This window comes from Andrographis paniculata, unplaced genomic scaffold (assembly GCF_009805555.1).
Source record: "Andrographis paniculata isolate CXL003 unplaced genomic scaffold, ASM980555v1 Contig56END, whole genome shotgun sequence".
Classification (NCBI taxonomy): domain Eukaryota; kingdom Viridiplantae; phylum Streptophyta; class Magnoliopsida; order Lamiales; family Acanthaceae; genus Andrographis; species Andrographis paniculata.
Genome location: NW_026137591.1, coordinates 355,547 through 376,531, shown reverse-complemented (window position 1 = coordinate 376,531; position 20,985 = coordinate 355,547). Strand labels below are relative to the sequence as shown.

Sequence of the window (20,985 nt, the reverse complement as noted above, 5' to 3'; positions counted from 1 at the left end):
AGAAAAATCGGTTCATATTAATTTTAATTAAATGCATGGAAAAATAGGTCAAAACGAAGCTTCTAGAACTGTCTAGAAACAAGTCTTAAGTATTGTAATCTCCCAACCAAGAAAGGTATCCTTCAGAATATTTTATTAAATTAATTATGCAACCAATTACACCTACCATATTGTCACTTTAAATTTTTAGATATAGTTATTATTATTATTATTATTTTTTTATGTTAAGTATAAGAAAAATATTTTTAATAAAAAATTAAAAATGCTTTTGAATTGAATATTTATTTATTAATTGCTTTTTGAGAAATATGTCATAGTATGTGATATGTATATCAGTATTGTCCACTGTTTTTATTTCAGTTCGTTCCACATAATTTGTTATTTCATTTTTTTTTAAAATATAATTATATATTTTAAATTCTTTTTTAAAATTCATAATTTATAAAAAAAATTATTTTAATTAAACTATTTAGTCATCTTAATATTAATTTATAATTTTTTTATTAAATAATAATTAATTTTACTAATAAATTTTTAATTTTACTTATTAGACAGTACCTAAAAACTCCGTTTGAACAAATTAGATGCAACCGATGGAGTATTATTCGTTATTAATAGGAAATTGTAAAAGAGTGTTGGATAGAAACATTCAATGCAGCAACAATAAATTTGATTAGCTATCAAAAATTATAAAAATATTATTCAAATATTCTTTTAATTATTTTATAAAGAAATAATAGTATGAATTTGTTTGATTGATTCGAATCAGTGCTTTGATTTAAGTTTTTATTTAAATATTATTTTGATGTGATATTTTATAAAATAAAATATAATTTTTTTATTGAGAGCCGTATGAATTAAATAATATTAATTTTGATTTGAAATCAGAATCCAACATATCAAATATGCTTTTATTAAAAATGATGAATATTGCGAAAGATTAATAGTGATTGACATTAAACACACCATCTTTGTATTTTCAATCATTGTTATAATATTCATATTATGTAAACACTGTAATATTATTTTTGTCTCATATTTCATATTATATATATGGTTGATATCATAAATTAATAAAGATTATGACTAGTAAATAATTTAAAAACATAATAGACATAAATTTTGATGACGGAAAAAATATTAAAGGTATAAATTAATATTTTTTTCGTTCCACTAAAGTGTTTCAATTATTATTATTATTGTTTATTGTAATAAATTATAAATAAATATAAGTTGATAATATTGTAGGAATCATAAGGATTAAAAATAGAAAATGAGCTATTTAAATAAAATAATCCTAAATGATAAATAAAAGAATAGATGTAGGATGAAGTGATAAATTACTCCATCCAAACTATCATTGTATTATTGTTTATTTTTCTTAATAAAAAATTATATTATTTTATATATTTTTGTTTTATAAAAAAAATAAAAAAATACATATATATGTTAAAATTTGTATACAAAAGTTAAAAAATTAAAATAATTTATTTAATTATTATTTAGTATATATTTTGATATATATTATTAAAATAAATATAAAATATGTATATTTAAATATATCATTTTAATAATATGCATGATATGAATATAATTCTATAGATAACAAATTTTTATAATCCCTCCGTCCCATATTTATATATCCATTTGTTTTTTGCACGGAGTTTTAAAAATATTAGTATTATATTGAAATAAAGTAGAAATAAAAGTAAAAAGACTAAAATAACCCTATTAGTATTATATGATATAAATATAATGATATTTGTGTAATATATTATAAATTGATATTTTGTTATGAGACAGATCAAAATAGAAAAATAGATAAATTATTAAGGGATGGAGAAAATATAATATACACAATAAAAAAATATATATAAATATTTATCAATAATTAACACAAACCACCGTTGATTGAAAAAAATAAAATAATACTAATTATCATTAAAAATATATATATTTCTAAAATATTCACATAAAAATTACTATTTGTTATATTCTATCAAATAAATGATAGAATGTAATATAATATTTGAAATAAAATTTGGGAACCATCAATACATGTGTGATTAGTTGAGAGTTTGAATTTAATAGTTGCATGACATATATATATATATAAATATAAATATATATATATATATTTATATAAAATCTTTAAGATAAAATTAATATTTAATATAATATGAAGAATAAATATTATATCAGTCTCAATTCAAAATACTAATTTTATTATTTTTATCTACTTATTCAAAATAACAATTTCCTATTATACTAAAAATAATTTGTAAATAGTAAAATATTTTTAACTTTTACAAAAATATTAATTTCTTTTATATTTTTAAAAAATCATACACTTGTTATAATTAATAATAATATTATCCTTTTAATTTACTAAAATTAAATATATACTTTAAATAAAAATTAGAAAAAAATACATTTAATTTAATATTTTTTTAAAAAAAATATTATTCTATGTATTATTCAAATATACTTATATTATTTTTTAGGTATATCTAAATTTATTTTATTTATTTTAAAAAAATATCATAATTTTTATTTTTTCTTTATCTAATAAAAATTTAGACTTTTACTTATTTTTCTTAAAAATAGTACAATAACAAATGAATATACAATTAAGTAATAAATTAATTAATATAAAAATAATATTTTATATTATCTATATATATATTTTTTAGAATAATGAAATATAATATATTATATATATAAATCGTGTTGAAAAAAATTGATTGAAAAAATAAAAAAAGAAATTCAATTTATATTCCCTAAATAGAAAAAAAAAAAAAAAAAAAAAAAAAATTGTTAAGTTAGTCCTCCTCTTTTGTAACGCTGTCCCTGTCTTGTACGGTACAACTCTTATTAACTTGGGACTGCAGGCTGCACGCTTTGCCTACCATTCTCACGCCCATTCCGCCATTTCTGTTCTCTCTGCGATCACTTGCGAAAACCCATCTCCTAATAACTAGGATGCTCTAGCTGCTGCAAAATATTCGACTTACAGTAAAACAGGATTTGTTGATTCCCTGAATTTTAAACACACGATATAGAGCTAGAGATGTTAGATCCGTGTGTATTGTAAATGTTCTTTTCAGTGCCTGAATAGAAATCCTCATCATTTGGGCTGCACATTACCCTAGATTCTATCCTCTATTTATTGCGGCAGATTTTTTCTTACTCTGAATATATCCACTAGGCGAATTTGACTATATCAGAAAAAGTGTAGCAGCTCGGCCATGGCGATTGCAGCGGCGGCCGTGATTTTGCCCCTGAGTGTTCTGTTTTTCGTCTCCGGATTCGTCGTTAATCTTATTCAGGTCTCTTTTCTCATCTACATTCTGTTCATTATATATTTATTTATACGGAGGAATTCACTGACTTTTTTTGTAAAATCTGGATCATGTTTGGATAATTAGAAGCTGAGCTAGGCAGGTCCCTTTCGGAATGATTTATGTGGTTCTGTAGCTGTGTGCTTCTGTAAATTTGGTTTTTCAGTTCTCTTTGTGGTTTATGTGGCTTCGGAACATGGAAGAAAGTTCACGGAAGGAGGAAAAATGTAATGGATCTTCTTTGAATGTTTTGCAGGCAGTATGTTTTGTGCTAATAAGACCGCTTTCGAAGAACACTTACAGAACGATTAACAGGGACGCTGCAGAACTTTTGTGGCTGGAGCTTGTGTGGCTCATCGATTGGTGGGCTGGAGTGAAGGTGAGGCTTTGTAAATAATTTAGCAAAAGAAGTATTATGGATCAGATTACATTACAAATTATTGGCTGATAGAAATTGATTAGATTATGTTTGGAGTTTATGGTTACTTATTAATTGAAGTTAAAGAATCTATCTCTATTAAGGTGATATTTATTAAATTGATATCAACTAGTTTTAAGACCATTTCAAAGAGGGGTTCAGTTGCAAATTTTTCCATTTTTGGATATTTCAATAAGTATGAAACATTTGTGTGATCTTGGAAGTATACGTTGAGATGTTGCAGGATGGTATGATTGTTTGTTGATGAATGTGATGCTTTATGATTTTAAAATATTTAGACTGTTGATTGAATGGCCAAGGGACATCTCATGGATGAGTTGTCGATTTTATTGTGTTTGTCTGATTATTTGCTCATATCATTCTTGTTGCAGATTGAATTCTACACAGACTCTGATACCTTTAAATATATGGGTAAGAGCCTATAATTTTTTGTGGAGTTTGATTTTCACTTTTTGCCCGGGATTTTACCTTTAGTTTGAGTTCCTAATCATTTATGCTTGTTTGGAACTTATCTAGGTAAAGAACATGCACTTGTCATATGCAACCATAGAAGCGACATTGATTGGCTTGTTGGATGGGTTATGGCTCAGGTTAGCTTTCTACCTAACAATGAGTTTTTTTTTTGTTTTTTTGTGAACTTTTTTTTTTCGATGCCATGAATACCGCCCTCTACCCATGCTATTTGTTGATTGGCTCTTGGGATTATCTGGGTTCGGAACATCTGAAAGCATTATTTGTGAGACGCTATATTTCTTTCATACTTGTTGTTGGGGTTTTTATTTTCCTATATAAAAAAAAGAAATTGAAACAAATGGTCGAATTTTCTTAGTTGTCCTTCCAGCGTTGCCATTACTGGCGATATTTTGCTAACTAGCATTAGTTTTCTAATGACAGCGATCAGGCTGCCTTGGTAGTACATTAGCTGTTATGAAGAAATCTTCAAAGTTCTATCCTGTAAGTAGTTTGCTATATATTTCTTTCTAATCTCTTACATACATCCATCTCGCAGCACATGGTTGATAATGCAAATATTTTTCTCATAATTGCTCAAACCACTGTACAATGACTACGCTCATGAATCTTGATTTTTCAGACTTACGAATCAATTGTAACATTTATCTAAAACTAAAGTTGGTTGCTTAAATAGTCTGTAACCTTTAGAAGTGATCTGATCATATACCTTTAACTCAAAGTTTCCAAAACTATATTATTGTGCCTTTTAATATATATTATTGTAACATGATCATATGGTTGACTCTTATATGCTCGATTCCTTGCAATTCTTTTATGTGAATGCATTACAATTGGCTAACACGTGAGCTGTTGCTTTTAATTACGAAGGTGTTAGGATGGTCCATGTGGTTTTCTGAGTATCTCTTTCTTGAAAGAAGTTGGGCAAAAGATGAACACACCTTAAAGGTATTGAGTGATTAAATTGTTCCCGTTTATTTTTAATTTGCTTGTGTATATTCTTGTTTCTGTTTCTGGATTATCCTAATGGTTGCTACACTCAAAATCTATTGCAGTTAGGACTTCAACGGTTGAGGGATTTCCCTCGGCCGTTTTGGCTGGCACTTTTCGTTGAGGGTACTCGCTTCACACAGGCAAAACTTTTGGCTGCTCAAGAATATGCATCCTCAATGGGGCTACCAATTCCGAAAAACGTTTTAATTCCTCGCACTAAGGTTCTGCATTTTCTTAGCTTTATGAAATTCTGAAAAACACCGTGCTTATTGTTTACTTTAATTGATTTAGTTGAGTGTTTTCTACTTACTTTATCTTTATCGTAGACATTGTTCTAAATTGTGTATCTTCATGTCAATGGCTATTTCCAGGGATTCGTTACTGCTGTGAGCCATATGCGCTCGTTTGTTCCAGCCATCTATGATGTAACTGTAGCTATTCCCAAAACTTCTACTTCACCAACCATGTTACGGCTCTTTAAAGGGCAATCGTCTGTGGTAAGCCTGCAACATATCTTAGAGTTCGAACTTGTTATCTACGTACTGAGGTATTTTTATGGAGGCAATTTGGCATCATGGAATTTTTTTAATACAAATATACATACATTCATTGGTATACCGACACTAAATTGCAGTAAAAATTGTAGATTTGCTAGTTACAACTGTTGTAAAATTCGTCATTGATGAAATAACTTCGGAAAATTTTCTTTCCAGATGTATGTGCAGGTTTTCTGTGATTGGGGAAATTGTTTACTTGTAAGATAGCGGTTTTGGTTTTCAACACTAAAATTTTGAATTGAAATAATTGTTTGATGTGATATAAATGTTTTATGTTATGTTCTGAATTAAAATAAGATTTTAGTGCAATAAAATAAATAAAAAATGAGTTTTTGATACGATGTTTTTGGAGTGAAAAAATAGTTAAAGGGTAAAATAATAGTTTTAAAATGCTGCTTTTTCGTAGTTATGTTAATAATTAGTACTTGTTTAGGTTCATGTCCACATAAGACGGAAAATGATGAAGGATTTACCAGAAACAGACGAGGCAGTTGCTCAGTGGTGTCGGGATGTATTTGTTGCCAAGGTAACTTCGAGATCTCATTACTTTTTCAAACAATTCGTTTGTCGCTAAAAGTATGTACATTGACCATTATTCCTACTGTCCGACCAGGACAAGTTGTTGGACAAACATAATGCTGAGGATTCCTTCGGTGATCAACTGCAACACATCAATCGTCCGGTGAAATCTCTTGTGGTATATTCTTCACTCGACCATATCTTATAAAACATATTGCACATCTTTATGACTTCGGTATCCGAGGGAAGATTTGTTTCAATATTATTTCGAACATATTCTTATTTGTTTTTGTTACACTATTTACAAAAGCTCTTTGGGCACTAAAAAAATCAAATGTTTTTAGAGTAGATGGTGCGTTTGTCTGTGGGTTTGGATTTAGAATTGGAATTTTACCAGTAAAAATTTTGAATTGTAATATTTACTTTAATTTAATTTTATATTAAAAACATCACATCAATACATATTTATATCACATCAAACAAACTATTTCAATTTAAAATTTTACTATTCAAAACCAAAATTTTACAAGTAAACAAACCCAAAGGTATTACAAAGAATGATGCTTATGTGTTTTTGTTGATTTTACAGTGACGTGTATATATTGTATAAACTAGTCCATATGTCATTTAAATTTGTGTTCAAATTATATATACTTTTATGCTTTTTGTATTTTTTTTCTTTTTGTAAAAGACAAAAAAGTGCCAATTGTTACATATTTACGTTAAAACGTGTAGAAGTACTACTATCTCCGTCCCATAAAACCAACACCATTTGTTTTTGCCTTAAAATTATCTTTCTATTTGTATAATTTATTCTACAAATGTCTAGAGATATTTTTGTCTTTTTCTCGTGACTATGTATTGATATAATAATTAATATTAAAAAATTGACCTTCCATGATACTCTTCTTATGAAAAGGAATGTAGTATATATTTTGGGTAATGTTTTTGGGAATCACATATCGTACTATATTATTCTTTTGAAATGTGGAACTAATTCGAAACGAAAGAAGTATATGCCATTTTGCTCATCTGTGGCTTCGATTATTCTTCGCCTCCTCCTTATGCATTCATTGCCGACAGGTCATGTGCTTGTGGACAATTCTGATCGTATTGGGATTATTGAAGGTCGTGCATTATTTCTCGGTGTTTTCTTCGTGGAAAGGCATCGCAATTTCGACTGGTGCTCTGGGAGTCGTCATGGCACTAATGCAAATGTTGATTCAGGCCTCACAGTCGGAGAAATCGATCCCCGCCAAGATCGTGCCAACGAAATTAGGGAATGAGGTGGAGCTGTCGGAGAGTAACCGGCAGGATAAGGCTAAGGGTAAGAAACAGTAAGTGAACTCTTGTTCCTCGTGCAAACTCGCCGCCGGCCATGTATGTTTTATTATTAGTATTATTGTTATTACCGGACAAAGTTAAAAAAAGAAAATGTATCAAATTGTCAATTTGGACTATTCCCATCTTTTATTTATTGATAGGAATTGGACCATGTATTTTAACCGTTGGTGTCTTGGTAATTGTTTTGATTTGAAAGATTTTTTTATTTATTTTTTATTTTTTATTACCTGAGATAGAAAATTGTAGGTAATTAATATTTTTGGAAATATATTAGAAATTTTGTATAAAATAACATTTCGGAGTTTAGATAATAATATTTTATTATTATTATTATTATTATTATTATTTGTTTAGGGGTTGCAAGGAAATGGGAAAAAAATGTGATAATTGTTTAATTTGATATAAATAAATATTTATTTAATTTTAATATAAAATTAATTTTTAATGTATGTAAAATATAAATATTTTACTTTTATATCTTTATGGATATTTCTTATAAATAATAAAATATGGATAAAAAAATATAAATAAACAGTGCACTGTTACCTTTTTTTGGTGGGGAAGACTATAGTGTCAATAGCAAAAGAAAATGAATGTTACGTGAAATCATAATATGGTCCGAGAATTGACTTGTGACTATTTTATTTAAAAATTGTGCTTTTATTAAAGCACAATAATAAAAAAGTAAAATTACAAGAATGAAATCATGATCAAAACTTACATGTATGAAACATATATTGGATGTAGTCCATTGCCTTTGGTGTGAGTTTATCAGACTACATTCGTTGAGCCGGGGTTATACGTACATATAATTTTTAATTGTTATATTATAAAAAATTACTTTACATAATAATTATTTTGAAGATTGATAAATAATAATAATAATAATAATAATAATAATAATAATAATAATGTATCATTGATATTTTATGAAATAAAGATGTTTATTTTATTTTATTTTTAAATACAGAATTCAAAATTTATGTTTGAACGGTAAAGAAACACACGCTAGGTCGAATTAAAATTAAAATTTTGTATCTTTAAAGATTTTCCCCTTAAATTATAAAATTGCAAATTAGTCCCTACTTTTCTTTGGGAGTTGATTTGTAATTTGCTATATTAAGGCGGGCGGAAGACAGATGAAACCCTAGAGCATCTGCGGAGCTTTGGATATCGGAATTCGGAAGTGCATACCATAATGAGTCGGAGCTTAGGAATTCCGGTGAAGCTTCTCCACGAAGCGTCGGGGCATATTGTCACGGTGGAGTTGAAGAGCGGTGAGCTTTATCGTGGAAGCATGGTTGAGTGTGAGGATAACTGGAATTGCCAGCTCGAAAGCATCACCTACACTGCCAAGGTTGTTTTCATTTTAATATCCTATTTATATCATATTTTTCTATCTGTAGCGAATGTTTTGATTGCTGTTCAATAGTAACTTTTTGGCTTTGATTTGCTTTTAACCTGGATTTATAGCTCAATCCGCTGGGGGAAGATTTTTAGTTTCAATTGGGACATTTCTGCATTTTTTCTTCATTAATCGTTTTTTTCCGTGGAGATTGCTGTTAGTTCTCAAACCCTAGGCAATAAAGTTGGAGCGTGAAATTGATACTTCATTTTCTGCTTGCTGGTCTGAGAATATAGTTATCGCTTGAATATTTGCTATTGTTAATTTGTTACCATTGAATTTATCCAAAATGTGAATTTAGGCTAAAAAGTTGCTGCTAATGTTACTATGAATGCTGTCTCGAGTGCTGAGTTATGCTTGCATTAATGCTACTATTTCTATAATGTGTTATGAATGCAAAAATCCAGTTGGGAATGTTCGTATCAAATGTGTATGTATATGTAAATGATCTCCACCATAATATCATGAATCAGATGAACAAGAATGAATTGTTTAGAATAGAACTATTTTAGTTCCCACTTGAATGTTTGCTGTTGTTACTATTTGATGTATCCAAATTGTGAAATTTAGGCTTGAAAATTGCTGCTAAAGTTACTGTCAACTGTCCCGAATGTGGAAATGTGCTTGAGTTATTTTCACTGTTTCTATTACGCGTCATGAATGAAAAAAATCCAGTTGGGAATGTTCGATATCAAATGTATATGCATATGTAAATGATTTCCACCATAATATCATGAATCAGAAGAACAGGAGTGAACTGTTTAGAATGTTCTTTTAGTTACCACTTGATTATTTGCTATTGTTGCCATTGAATGTATCCAAAATGTAAATTTAGGCTTGAATTCTGCCACTGTTTCTATAGTGTGTCTTGGATGCAAAAATCTAGTTGGGAATGTTCGATATCAAATGTTTAAGTATATGTAAATGATTTTCACCATAATTTCAGAAATCGTAAGAATAAGACTAATTATTTCAATTAAATGACGCAGTCTACTTGATTCTTTTTGTAATTATAGTAGTGATGATAAAAGGCAATACTTCAATGATGAAGGTAATTAACACTTACACTAATTTCTGTAATGTTGAGATGTGTCTCTGTCATAACCTACTCGGTTACAAAAATTCAAGACAAATCTTACTGTTTGGCGAATGCTTATTTCTATCATTTGTGCGCAGGCTCCGATTAGATAGAAGTTTTGGGGTTTTAGAAATTTTGGAAACGGTGATTTTTTGTGAGAGGAAAAAGATATTCGATGTGATGTTTTCTTAAAAAATTACTGTCGATGAATATTACTAAAGTTACCACTTCTTGTGTATTTGATCGGCTGTTATATGGTGAAAACTGCATTTTAGGATGGGAAAGTCTCGCAACTCGAGCATGTTTTCATCAGGGGCAGCAAAGTGAGGTATGCCCATTTTTTTTGTTGATTTTGTTTCTTCTTACATTGATTTATTCCGACTGTTTTATACGCTCAAAATTAAAAAATTTCCAGGTTCATGGTAATTCCCGACATGCTTAAGAACGCTCCAATGTTTAAGCGCTTGGAAGCTAGGATCAAGGTATATATATCTATATATACACACATATACATATATATATATCTGATTTACTTTACATCCGACTATGAAGGGCAAAGGCTCAGCACTCGGGGTTGGGCGTGGGCGCGCTGCTGCCATGCGAGCTAGAGTAAGTTGTACCCCCCGGTTTTTGTGCTTCTATTCGAAATATGTTATTACACATTTGGCGGGGTGTCCTGATTCGTGAATTTTTTTGGTAATAGGCTCAGGCTGCTGGGCGCGGAGCTGCACCCGGTAGAGGCGCTGCTCCGCCTGTGCGGAGGTGATGTAAGTCTGTTCTATTCGAGGTCGATATTTATTTATTTACTAGGTGTAGAAGATGGATCTGTTTCTGGTGTGGAATTATTATCATATCTTATTTTCAGTATTTAATGAAGATTTTTGTATCTCATTTGACAAAGTTTTCCATCTGCTGGTGATTGATTTATTACAATTAAAGAATATAATATATATATATATATATCTTAGAATGAATGAACTTGAGTGTTTGTTTTCTTATGAGTTTGGGGTTTTTTTATGTTAATATGGGAAAATGTGTTGTCTGAAATACAAAAAATAATATATTGTGTAGGAGTAAAATATATTTAGTAAATATTGTATTTCTTATAATATTAATCGAAATATGTATGGAATTTTTATTTATTAGGCGAACATTTACCCAGTATATGGCATATTTCCTACGAATATTAAAAATGTAGTATATAATATATATCTAAGTTTTAATATAATATATAATTTATTTACTCATAAAATGTTAACAATTAAATATAAAATAATTTTTTTACTGACTTTGCTCTTTCAATAATTTTTTCTCATACATTTTTTCAGAAAAATTAATACACTATTAATGTTCATTATATTTATATTTTATACACAATTCTCTCTCTGAGAATTTTCATTCCAACAAACACACTAGCTATTTTTGTTTATTTTGTTTAAAAGTATCTAACTTTTATTGTAAGTTTGTCAAACCAAAAGCTTACTAAAAAAAATAGGGGTTATTACTAAATATTAATTTAATTTTTATATAAATTATAAATATATTATTACAGATATAATTAAATTAGACATGAATTTTATAAATATTAAAATAATAAAATATTAATTATTTATTTATTATAAAACTCTAAATAATTATTTTAAAATTTTACAAATATAATTATTTTATTTATAAATTATAAAAATATAAAAGTGTAAAATAAATATATAAATTATAAAAATATGAAAGTATAAAATTATTTTACACGTTTTATTAATTAATAAAATATTACTTTTTAATTCATTATAAAACTCTAAATGATTTATTTAAATTTATACAAATGAAATATTATATATATTATTGATATAATTTTTTATATTTAACATAAAAAATATAAATACTTCAAATTAACAAAGTGAATACCATAGCTTTTTTATGTTATATTTTTTCTTTAATATTTTAAGGTTACGAGTTTATTCTTTTAATATATATTGAATTTAGTTAATTACTTCAATTCAAATATTTTATTCCTTTTGTATAGACAGTTTTAAATTTTTTAACATTATGGTTCTATGTTAAAATATCAAATCGAAATTAAATTTTTCGAACGATGATTTCGATTACGGTTAATAAACCATCGGTTACTGTTTGAACTACCAATTTATATATATATATTTATTTTAATTTTTTTTTCTAAATTTAATTTTTTTTTAAAAATAAAATAATTAAGTTTGATATTAATTTTATTTAGATATATTTATTATGTAAATTAATTAGATTATTACAATAAAAATAATTAAAATATAAAAATAATAAATAATTAAAATATAAAAATAATAAATAATTAAATTAAATTTTAAGTTAAACATAAATAAAATATATTATAAAAATGATATAATAAAATAATTTAAATTAAATATAACTATATAATAAAAATTACAAAATTTAATATATAAATAAAAAATAATATTATACTTCAATACTACTGATTTCCATATCATTAATAATTATTTATATATATTAGTATATTAATATTATTTTTATTTCCATAAAAATTTAATAATATATAATTAATTAAATATAAAAATAATATTATTATTATAAAATACACGCCATTTACTCTAATCAGTTACACATGCAGATCTGCAACATCGGCATTGCCGTACCGCACCAGGTTTTCTTTTATTCGATCCTCTTCCTTTTTTTTTTTTTTTTAATTTAAATCGAAATCCTTGGAACAACCATTTCGAGCAGAAATAATTTTCTGTTCCATTTCTCCCCGATTTCGGTTTGAACCGTAATTGCCGAAACTGAACGGGCAACTCTAGGCAGGTTACATGCGCTATTTATTATTATTATTATTATTATTATTATTATTTTTTTTTTTTCAGTTTTATTATTATTATTATTATTATTATTTCTCATAATTCTTAAAACTAGGGTTAGTATTTTACATTATCTGTGATAAAATCGTGTAAGAGAAACGACGATTTCAGATTATGGAAACACGATTTTACTTTTATTTTTTGTTTTTAAAATGGGGGTAGGATTTCTGCTAGGGTTTTTGTAGAAGAGCTGCGCCAAGCGGGAACAGGGGAATCAATCGAGCAAGAATTCTCTGCGGCAGCGAGCGAGCATTCTAGGAGGAAGAGCCATGGCGAGCACCAAAGTACAGCGGATTATGACCCAGCCCATTAACCTGATCTTCAGGTTTCTTCAGAGTAAAGCGCGAATTCAGATATGGCTTTTCGAGCAGAAGGATCTGAGGATTGAAGGCCGAATCATTGGCTTTGACGAGTACATGAATCTGGTTCTTGATGATGCGGAGGAGGTCAGCATCAAGAAGAACAGCAGGAAGCAACTCGGGAGGATTTTGCTAAAGGGCGACAATATCACTCTGATGATGAATACTGGGAAGTGACTGACTGATGCCTGAGTGATAATAGGTAATGAGGGGAAATAATTTGAATTTAGTTTCATGTTTTGCAATTTTTGCTTGGGTGCTGAATGTTTTGTGATGTTTGATGAATTGTCTCGATGAAATTTATTTGCAATTATTCAAATTATTTGAATTTGCTGAACTTTCTCCAATTCTTTGATATTTTTTAGTGTTGGAAAATTTTGGAAATAGTAACAATTGGGAATTTGATGGGATATTTTGTCAACTTTTTTGAAAAAATTAGAGTTGATGACCACAACTTTCAAAAGTTAGTATGTAAGCAGGTACGAGTTTGGGGCTCTTAACTGGCAGAGCAATTTAGGTATCTGTTTGTGGGTTGAAATACGTGTATTTTTTTTTATAGAAATTAAGATATTGGAATTTATGAATTTTGGATGATTCGATACCTATAAATACAAGAAGCCATTGTAATTCTGAGTGAAGGGTGTTCTATGTGAGTTTTTAAAGAACAATTCATAATTTTGATCATAAAGAAAATCCCGAATTGGATATTGTGAGCGCATTGGTTAATTTGCTACATTGTGGCAATGGAATTTCTTTCTTTATGGCTTTATAGTGATTTGCTATGCGTTGAAACTTTAGCGTCACGAATCTATTGGGATTTTTTATTTTTGGATGGTTTGCTACCTACAAATACAAGAATCCATTGTAAGCCTAAGTAAAGGGTGTTCCATAAACATGGGTTTTAAAGAACAATACATACTTTCGATCACAAAGAAAATCCAGAATTGGATATTGTGTGCTCATTGCTTAATTTTTTACAGTGCATCAATGGAAGTTGTTTCTGTATGACTTTATAGTTATTTGCCTATGCATTGAAACTATAGTGTCGCAACATTGGTCACTCATTGAATGTGTGCATTTGGAAGATTCTTAATTCTTAAGCCATGCCTTAGGCACATTTTTTTCATTACTTACACGTATATATCCTTGTATTTACATGTTTGTGTTTGTAATCTCACCTTGTTGCCACTTTGTTGGTTTTTTACAGGCTGAATGTAGACAACAAAATCCCGTAGAGGCTGGATGCTAGTGGTTCTGTTGGATGGTTGAATCTTTTCTGGATGAATTTTACTCTTTTCTATCTTAGTCTATGGTTTTGTAACTCATCTCTGTTATGAACTCTATTCCTTTTCTCCAACTTTATTTTATATGCATTAATATGTTGTGTACAAGAATTCAAAGCCACATGGAATTGAAATTCAGGTGAAGTGGAAAGTTTGTTTGGTATGGATTTTGTGAGTCGATCCATCATTACAAGAGCAACAAGCAGTCGCACCAATCATTCAGTTAACTACATCGAAACAATATTTGCATTCAATATGAGTTTGTGATCTGTTACTTTCTCTAGAATGTTTGTAGGTTGTAAAGAATGTCTTGAAACTCCTAACCTCTCAACATGATTTATGCATCACTTGAGATTCCTAAGTGTAGTATTAGTGGAATTTCACTCCCTGACTACTGTGGTTTGGTATGTAATAGTAAGCCCCTTCTTTAGAAATATTTTTGTGGGAATATCCTTTTGATGATTGATTACAGAATCTGATTATTGCCACATTATGAAATGGATAAGTTAGGTTGAAGCTTTGAATGTTTGTTTCATTGTGTGTTATTTATGTCACACCATATGGTGTGAATGTTCCTAAATAGTTGCAAGCATGGCACATTTGTTAGCCTTAATGAATCCTTACTGTATACCTTATTTTGTATATTATATCACATGGCCTGTTTTTGATCATTAGTGCTTTAGTTTCATTGTTCTTCTGATCCCTAATTAGGTTTGGTGATGTAAGGTTAGGTTAGGTTGGATTTAGGCTATGTTATGATAGTGTTTTCCATTTTCCAAAGAGATTCATTGCAAGCTCAAAAGTTCTGATCTTTCCTTTAGTGGAATTAGACCTTTTTTTTTTTTTTTTTTTTTATGTCTTGACTTTGCAGAATTACCAGATATTCTTAATCTCTGTTTAATCTGTTTTAATTATGAACACTGATAATATTATTTGATATTGTTGTAGTTCTATGATATGCAGTAATGGGCATTCTGAAATTTGTTGATTTATTGTGTTTGTTAATTAATTTTTCAAAGGAAGTTGGAAGATCATGAATGCAATTTATTTACATTGTATGCATATATGGCTTTGGGAAATAGTGCTGCATTAACAGAGAGTTAATTTATTTACAGTATGTATTAAATAAGTTGCTAAATAGCATCACTTTGATTATGTGGCCTTGAAATAATAATATATATTTTTGTTATATAATCTTAACTTGAAAATTATATTTTATTATACATGTAGTGAACATGTGTGTTATGTGTGTATTATCTCCCTCTCTCTCTCTATATATTCTTGTATAGAGACCTTTTGTGTTTTCTGGTTGTTAATTATATTACAGCATGATAACATCTTGTCTCCCACTCTTTCTCTCTCTACTCTCTATAAATCCATGACCCTCTTTCTCCACTCACTACTTTCCTGATATATTATCTATCATCTCCCACCTTTCTGTTTTTTCACTATGACTGATAATCCCCACTCAAATCCCTATGCTAAATTCCTCAATTTTTCAAACCCTAACCCCCAATTCTCCATCCCCAATAATCATCCTCCCTACTTTCAAAACTGCCATACTCAATCTCAACCCTCTTCACCACCATTGAAAGAAGCCCTCCCACTTCTCACACTGACCCCAACCAAAAATGGCAGACAGGACCACCATCTTCATCAAGAATTTTCTTTTCCAGTTGTGGCTTTTAACAAGAAACTCACTGCAGGTTCTGCTGCTGATCAGGAAGACATTGATGATGATGATGAAGGTGATGATGATAATGATGATGAAGATGAAGATGATGATAATGATAATGGTGTCACAGTTGCACTGTGTATAGGGTTGCCAAACCCTAGTGCTGCTGATCTTGCTTCAGTGCTATCATCTTCTTCTTGCTCTTCTTCTTCTGCTGAGAAATTAGATGAAGAGACTGATCTATTGTTGTCTGAGTTCCCTCTCAGCAGGCTTAATAAAGGACAGTATTGGATTCCAACTCCTTCACAGATTCTCATTGGCCCTACACAGTTCTCTTGTCCTGTTTGCTGCAAAACCTTCAATAGATACAACAACATGCAGGTATATATATATATATATATTTCAATCTCACAACCCTTCTTTCTATTTGCAAGAATTTCTTGAAACTTTGATCCTTAAGATTCACAATTTTATGGGAAATTTGAGTTCATTTTTATGCATGGGTTGAATTAAGGTTGTTGCAGTTTCCCATTCTTTGACTTTTCTTGTTGACTGATCAGATCAGTGTAGATGATGAATTGAACACATACACACAGATATATATATGTTTATGTATGTATTTATAGTCATTTCAATTCATTTATTGTGTGATTGAACAACACAGACAATGTTCATAATGCTTTTATGGATAGTTCTCTTTGGAGTCTGAGCTCTTCCAATTGGTAATTGTGTACAAACTGAAACGTCAACAGTTTCCAGGGTGGTATTCACTTTCAGATTATAAAGTTTAACTTAATCAGCCTCTCAATATTTAGATATACATATATATATATATGATGTGTATGTATTAAAAGACTTGCTGTGCCCATACCTAAACCTTCATATCATACCACCCTTTAAAAAAAAAAAAAAAGACTTTAGTCTACTGATCAATAGCTTCACTTTGGAAATTGTTCCTCCATATGAAAACTACACTTATTTTATTTATTTTTTCTAATTTGATTTTTTCATTGAACAGATCATATCTACTGTAATATATCTGCAAAAATGGAGATATTCAACATTGTAATAAACTGAAACTTTATAAAATGTGGCATTTTGTTACTTCCCTTGGCTTCATTTCCTATCTTTTCTTTACATCATCTCATTCTTGTTGAAGAATTTGTTGATGATATATATATACATATATATGGATCAGATGCATATGTGGGGACATGGCTCACAGTACAGAAGAGGGCCAGAATCCCTAAGGGGCACACAGCCAACAGCCATGCTCAAGCTTCCCTGCTACTGCTGTGCCCCGGGATGTCGAAACAACATCGATCATCCGAGAGCTAAGCCATTGAAGGACTTCAGAACTCTACAGACACACTACAAAAGGAAGCATGGAATAAAGCCATTCATGTGCAGAAAGTGTGGGAAAGCCTTTGCAGTGAGGGGAGATTGGAGGACTCATGAAAAGAATTGTGGCAAGCTTTGGTATTGTCTTTGTGGATCTGATTTTAAGCACAAAAGATCTCTCAAAGACCACATTAATGCATTTGGGAATGGCCATGGATCTGCTGCTTGTTATGATCATGCCCTTAATCGCCACGACGACGAGCCGGCGTCGGAATTTCGATAGGTATTTTTGGAATTTAAATTAAGGGTTTTGAAAAGCTTCATGTTGATGGTGATGATCAATTATTGGGGATAAGGGTTAGTGTTCTTCCTTTTTGTGCTTTTAGGGCTTTTAGCATAATTTCTTGGACATATAAATATATGTGTGTGTATGTATAAATGTGTGTTTGGGAGGTGGGGTGGGGTGGGGGGGGGGGGGGGGGGTTAAGGGGTCAAGTTGCATGGTCTCCAAGTTATGTGAATTATGTCTTCACTTTGATATGATTTAGTTTTTTTGGAAATAAGTGGGACAACATTTGATCAAATATCCAATTTCTAGGTATTAGAGAAATACAGCAAAATCTTTATAGAGACAATGGAGGACAATGAGACACATATATATATAAATATATGTATGTATATATATGTAGACAGAGAAACATAGCCCCATGAAATGAGGAGAGTTAATGCAAAGTGGTCTGCCAAATTCAAGAAACCCTAATTAAGAATTGATGGATAGCCATTCATTCATTTTCCTTTGACTATATATATATTTATATATATAATATTTATGGATTATATGTGGATTTATTAAATCAAGATCATTAAAACTTAATTTAATGTTTGAGGTGTGTTTACTAATTATTATGGTATGTTTCTTTAATAAAAAAATTTCAAATTTTATTATTTAGATTCTAAAATACAAAAAAAAATATTTCATCAAATATTATTTTAATACCAAATTTAAATCAATTTTTTTTTAAATTTAATCAAAAGAAACACACTTTATAATTTATTAGTTCATATATTTAATATTTATGTAAGGTTTCAAATTTGTTTCTTAAGTTTGTGTTTGTTGAATTTTTGTGAATCTTATGTTAAGATATGCTTGATTTCTAATTTAAGAGGAAATAATTTATGATAATCACATATATATCATTTTTTCCCTAGAGAAAATAATATATATTTTTATAAAAATTTGTTAAAAGTAAATGGTACAAAAAGTAAAAATAATTCTCAAACGAACAAATATAGTGTTATATATATCTAAGGGAGTTGTGTATGCATGTATCGATGGAATATATTTGTTTCAATTTCAAATTAAAATGAATATTATTAATATATTATTTATTTTCATAAATTATAATATTGTTTAATTCAAAAAACGCGCAAACAAAAAAAATTCAAATTCTAATAAGACCAAACAAATCCTACTCTGTTTTTTTTTTTTAAAAAAAAAATAAAAAATAAAAATAAAACAATATATATATATATATTTTTATGAAAAATAATGAAAATGATATAAAAAATAAATTGGGTCCATGTTTTTTTCTTTTCTTTTAAAAATCATAGAATAATTTATTTGAATCTTCAATCAAAAGTGAGATTTTAGCTTTCAGCAATTGTAGATTAAATTCCGAAATATGATGATTTGTTCATTTTTTTATTTCAAACATAAAAAATTGCTATTTACTCTATATAATTTTCAATAAAAATATATATATTTTTTCATAAAAAAATAAATTAAAATACTATTGAAATCAAACTCAACTTCAAATCAAAACCACACACTAAATTGTGCTAGAAGGAATTATATTTTAAACCAAGTCCCACATGGCATTGTCTTGTAAACTTTACACTAAAATCTCATATGATCATATCGAATATATATATATATATATTAACCTCAAATAAAATGTTAAAAAATATCTCATTGTATTGTTAGTGACATTATTATAAAATTCAATTGACCGTCATTATTATTAATAAAATATTATTTTCCTAGCCATAATTAATAAAAATTAATGTGACCATTCGTGTGGATTATTTTAATTTACTAGGTGCAATTTTTTTTGTGCCTTGACTAATTTTGCACGTTTGTGGTATAGCTAGCTACATATTAATTAATATTTATGTTACTTTATACATATATGTAGACAACAAAATTTCCAACATTTAATTTAATTTAATTTAATGAGATGGAATTAAAGGACAATATATAGCATTAATTGGAGAATATATTGGTGGGAATGATGGCTTGAGAAAGGAAAGGAATTATGGATCATTGGAAATATAATAGTAATAAGTAAAAAATAAAAATAAAAATAAAAATAATTTATGATACAATATTTTGCTCCGGTTAGATAGAAAATTTTGGATTAATTTGAATTTTTTTGTAAAATAGTAAAAATTGAGTATGTGATGTGATGTTTTGTAAAAGTAAATTCTTTTGCCAACTTTTTTTTTTTTTAAATTTACTATTTCCTCCGTCCCATAACAAAATATTCATTTTTCCATTTTAGTCCGTTCCATAACAAAATATCTATTTTCTTTTTTAATAACTGTAGTGTATAATCTACTTAACATTACAAATACTCTTACAATTTACAATATATTACACAAATGTCATTACTTTTATATCACACATACTAATAAGGTTATTTAGTTATTTCTACTTTATCTCAATATAATACTAATATTTTTAAAATTACGTGCAAAAAATAAATGAATATCTAGTTATGGGACGGAAAGAGTATTTGAATTCCACATTTTTCAATAAAAATATATTTATTCCTTTTAAAATATCTCATCAAATATTATTTTAATATCAAAATTCAAATAAATTTTCTCCAAACTCATTCAACAATAGAAAAATTGTGTAAGTAAAACAAGTATTTTATGTGATATTTAATTTTTTTAAATAAATAGTGTAAAAATAAAATTTTAAAAATGATGTAAATAGAGCTTATTAGTTATTAACTATTTAATTTATTTTATTCATTTTTTTAAATCCCAACACTACTACCCTGTACACACGTGTGTGTGCACGTGTGAAGATTATTTTATTATAGATAATATAGCAAATAATTAATGAAAGAAAAGTCTTGGAAAATGATCGAATTTATGCCTGTGTTTGTTTGTAGGTTTGGAAGTTGAGTTTGGAGTTTAATAATAAAATTTTGAATTTTAAATTTTTAAATATAATATAAATAAGTATAAATACATGTTTAAAATGTAAAATTAATTTTTAATAATTTAAAAAATAAAATATATATTT

At 28.3% G+C, this 20,985-nt stretch overlaps 4 protein-coding genes across 5 annotated transcripts; all 4 read left to right on the top strand.

The window, feature by feature from the left end:
* Positions 1-2,896: 2,896 nt before the first annotated feature.
* Positions 2,897-7,815, top strand: LOC127256792 (1-acyl-sn-glycerol-3-phosphate acyltransferase 2-like). 2 transcript variants are annotated; one of them, XM_051282988.1, is made up of 11 exons: positions 2,897-3,329; positions 3,598-3,720; positions 4,152-4,191; positions 4,297-4,370; positions 4,675-4,734; positions 5,122-5,199; positions 5,307-5,465; positions 5,616-5,741; positions 6,235-6,327; positions 6,415-6,498; positions 7,404-7,815. In XM_051282988.1, the coding sequence occupies exons 1-11, from the start codon at positions 3,249-3,251 to the stop codon at positions 7,659-7,661; spliced, it is 1,176 nt and encodes a 391-aa protein (XP_051138945.1). In that variant the 5' UTR covers positions 2,897-3,248; the 3' UTR covers positions 7,662-7,815. The 2 variants fall into 2 exon arrangements, with proteins under 2 accessions (XP_051138945.1, XP_051138946.1); XM_051282989.1 differs by lacking the exon at positions 4,675-4,734.
* Positions 7,816-8,787: 972 nt separating this feature from the next.
* LOC127256799 (small nuclear ribonucleoprotein SmD3b-like) lies at positions 8,788-11,055 on the top strand. The gene is made up of 5 exons (XM_051283000.1): positions 8,788-9,021; positions 10,423-10,475; positions 10,563-10,629; positions 10,700-10,756; positions 10,851-11,055. The coding sequence occupies exons 1-5, from the start codon at positions 8,863-8,865 to the stop codon at positions 10,911-10,913; spliced, it is 399 nt and encodes a 132-aa protein (XP_051138957.1). The 5' UTR covers positions 8,788-8,862; the 3' UTR covers positions 10,914-11,055.
* A 2,124-nt stretch (positions 11,056-13,179) lies between these two features.
* LOC127256768 (uncharacterized) lies at positions 13,180-14,828 on the top strand. The gene is made up of 2 exons (XM_051282951.1): positions 13,180-13,572; positions 14,578-14,828. The coding sequence occupies exon 1, from the start codon at positions 13,281-13,283 to the stop codon at positions 13,545-13,547; it is 267 nt and encodes an 88-aa protein (XP_051138908.1). The 5' UTR covers positions 13,180-13,280; the 3' UTR covers positions 13,548-13,572; positions 14,578-14,828.
* A 138-nt stretch (positions 14,829-14,966) lies between these two features.
* Positions 14,967-18,108, top strand: LOC127256767 (zinc finger protein WIP2-like). Its single transcript, XM_051282950.1, has 2 exons — positions 14,967-16,709; positions 17,527-18,108. Exons 1-2 carry the CDS (start codon positions 16,104-16,106, stop codon positions 17,950-17,952), a joined length of 1,032 nt encoding a protein of 343 aa, XP_051138907.1. The 5' UTR covers positions 14,967-16,103; the 3' UTR covers positions 17,953-18,108.
* The last annotated feature ends 2,877 nt before the right edge of the window (positions 18,109-20,985 follow it).

Coding starts and splice junctions, on each gene's coding strand:
- LOC127256768 (XM_051282951.1), top strand. CDS start 13,281: ATGGCGAGCACCAAAGTACAGCGGATTATGACCCAGCCCATTAACCTG.
- LOC127256767 (XM_051282950.1), top strand. CDS start 16,104: ATGACTGATAATCCCCACTCAAATCCCTATGCTAAATTCCTCAATTTT. Junction 16,710..17,526: donor ATAGATACAACAACATGCAG/GTATATATATAT, acceptor TATATGGATCAG/ATGCATATGTGGGGACATGG.
- LOC127256792 (XM_051282988.1), top strand. CDS start 3,249: ATGGCGATTGCAGCGGCGGCCGTGATTTTGCCCCTGAGTGTTCTGTTT. Junction 5,200..5,306: donor AAGATGAACACACCTTAAAG/GTATTGAGTGAT, acceptor AATCTATTGCAG/TTAGGACTTCAACGGTTGAG. Junction 5,466..5,615: donor TTTTAATTCCTCGCACTAAG/GTTCTGCATTTT, acceptor GGCTATTTCCAG/GGATTCGTTACTGCTGTGAG.
- LOC127256799 (XM_051283000.1), top strand. CDS start 8,863: ATGAGTCGGAGCTTAGGAATTCCGGTGAAGCTTCTCCACGAAGCGTCG. Junction 9,022..10,422: donor GCATCACCTACACTGCCAAG/GTTGTTTTCATT, acceptor ACTGCATTTTAG/GATGGGAAAGTCTCGCAACT. Junction 10,630..10,699: donor GCTTGGAAGCTAGGATCAAG/GTATATATATCT, acceptor CCGACTATGAAG/GGCAAAGGCTCAGCACTCGG.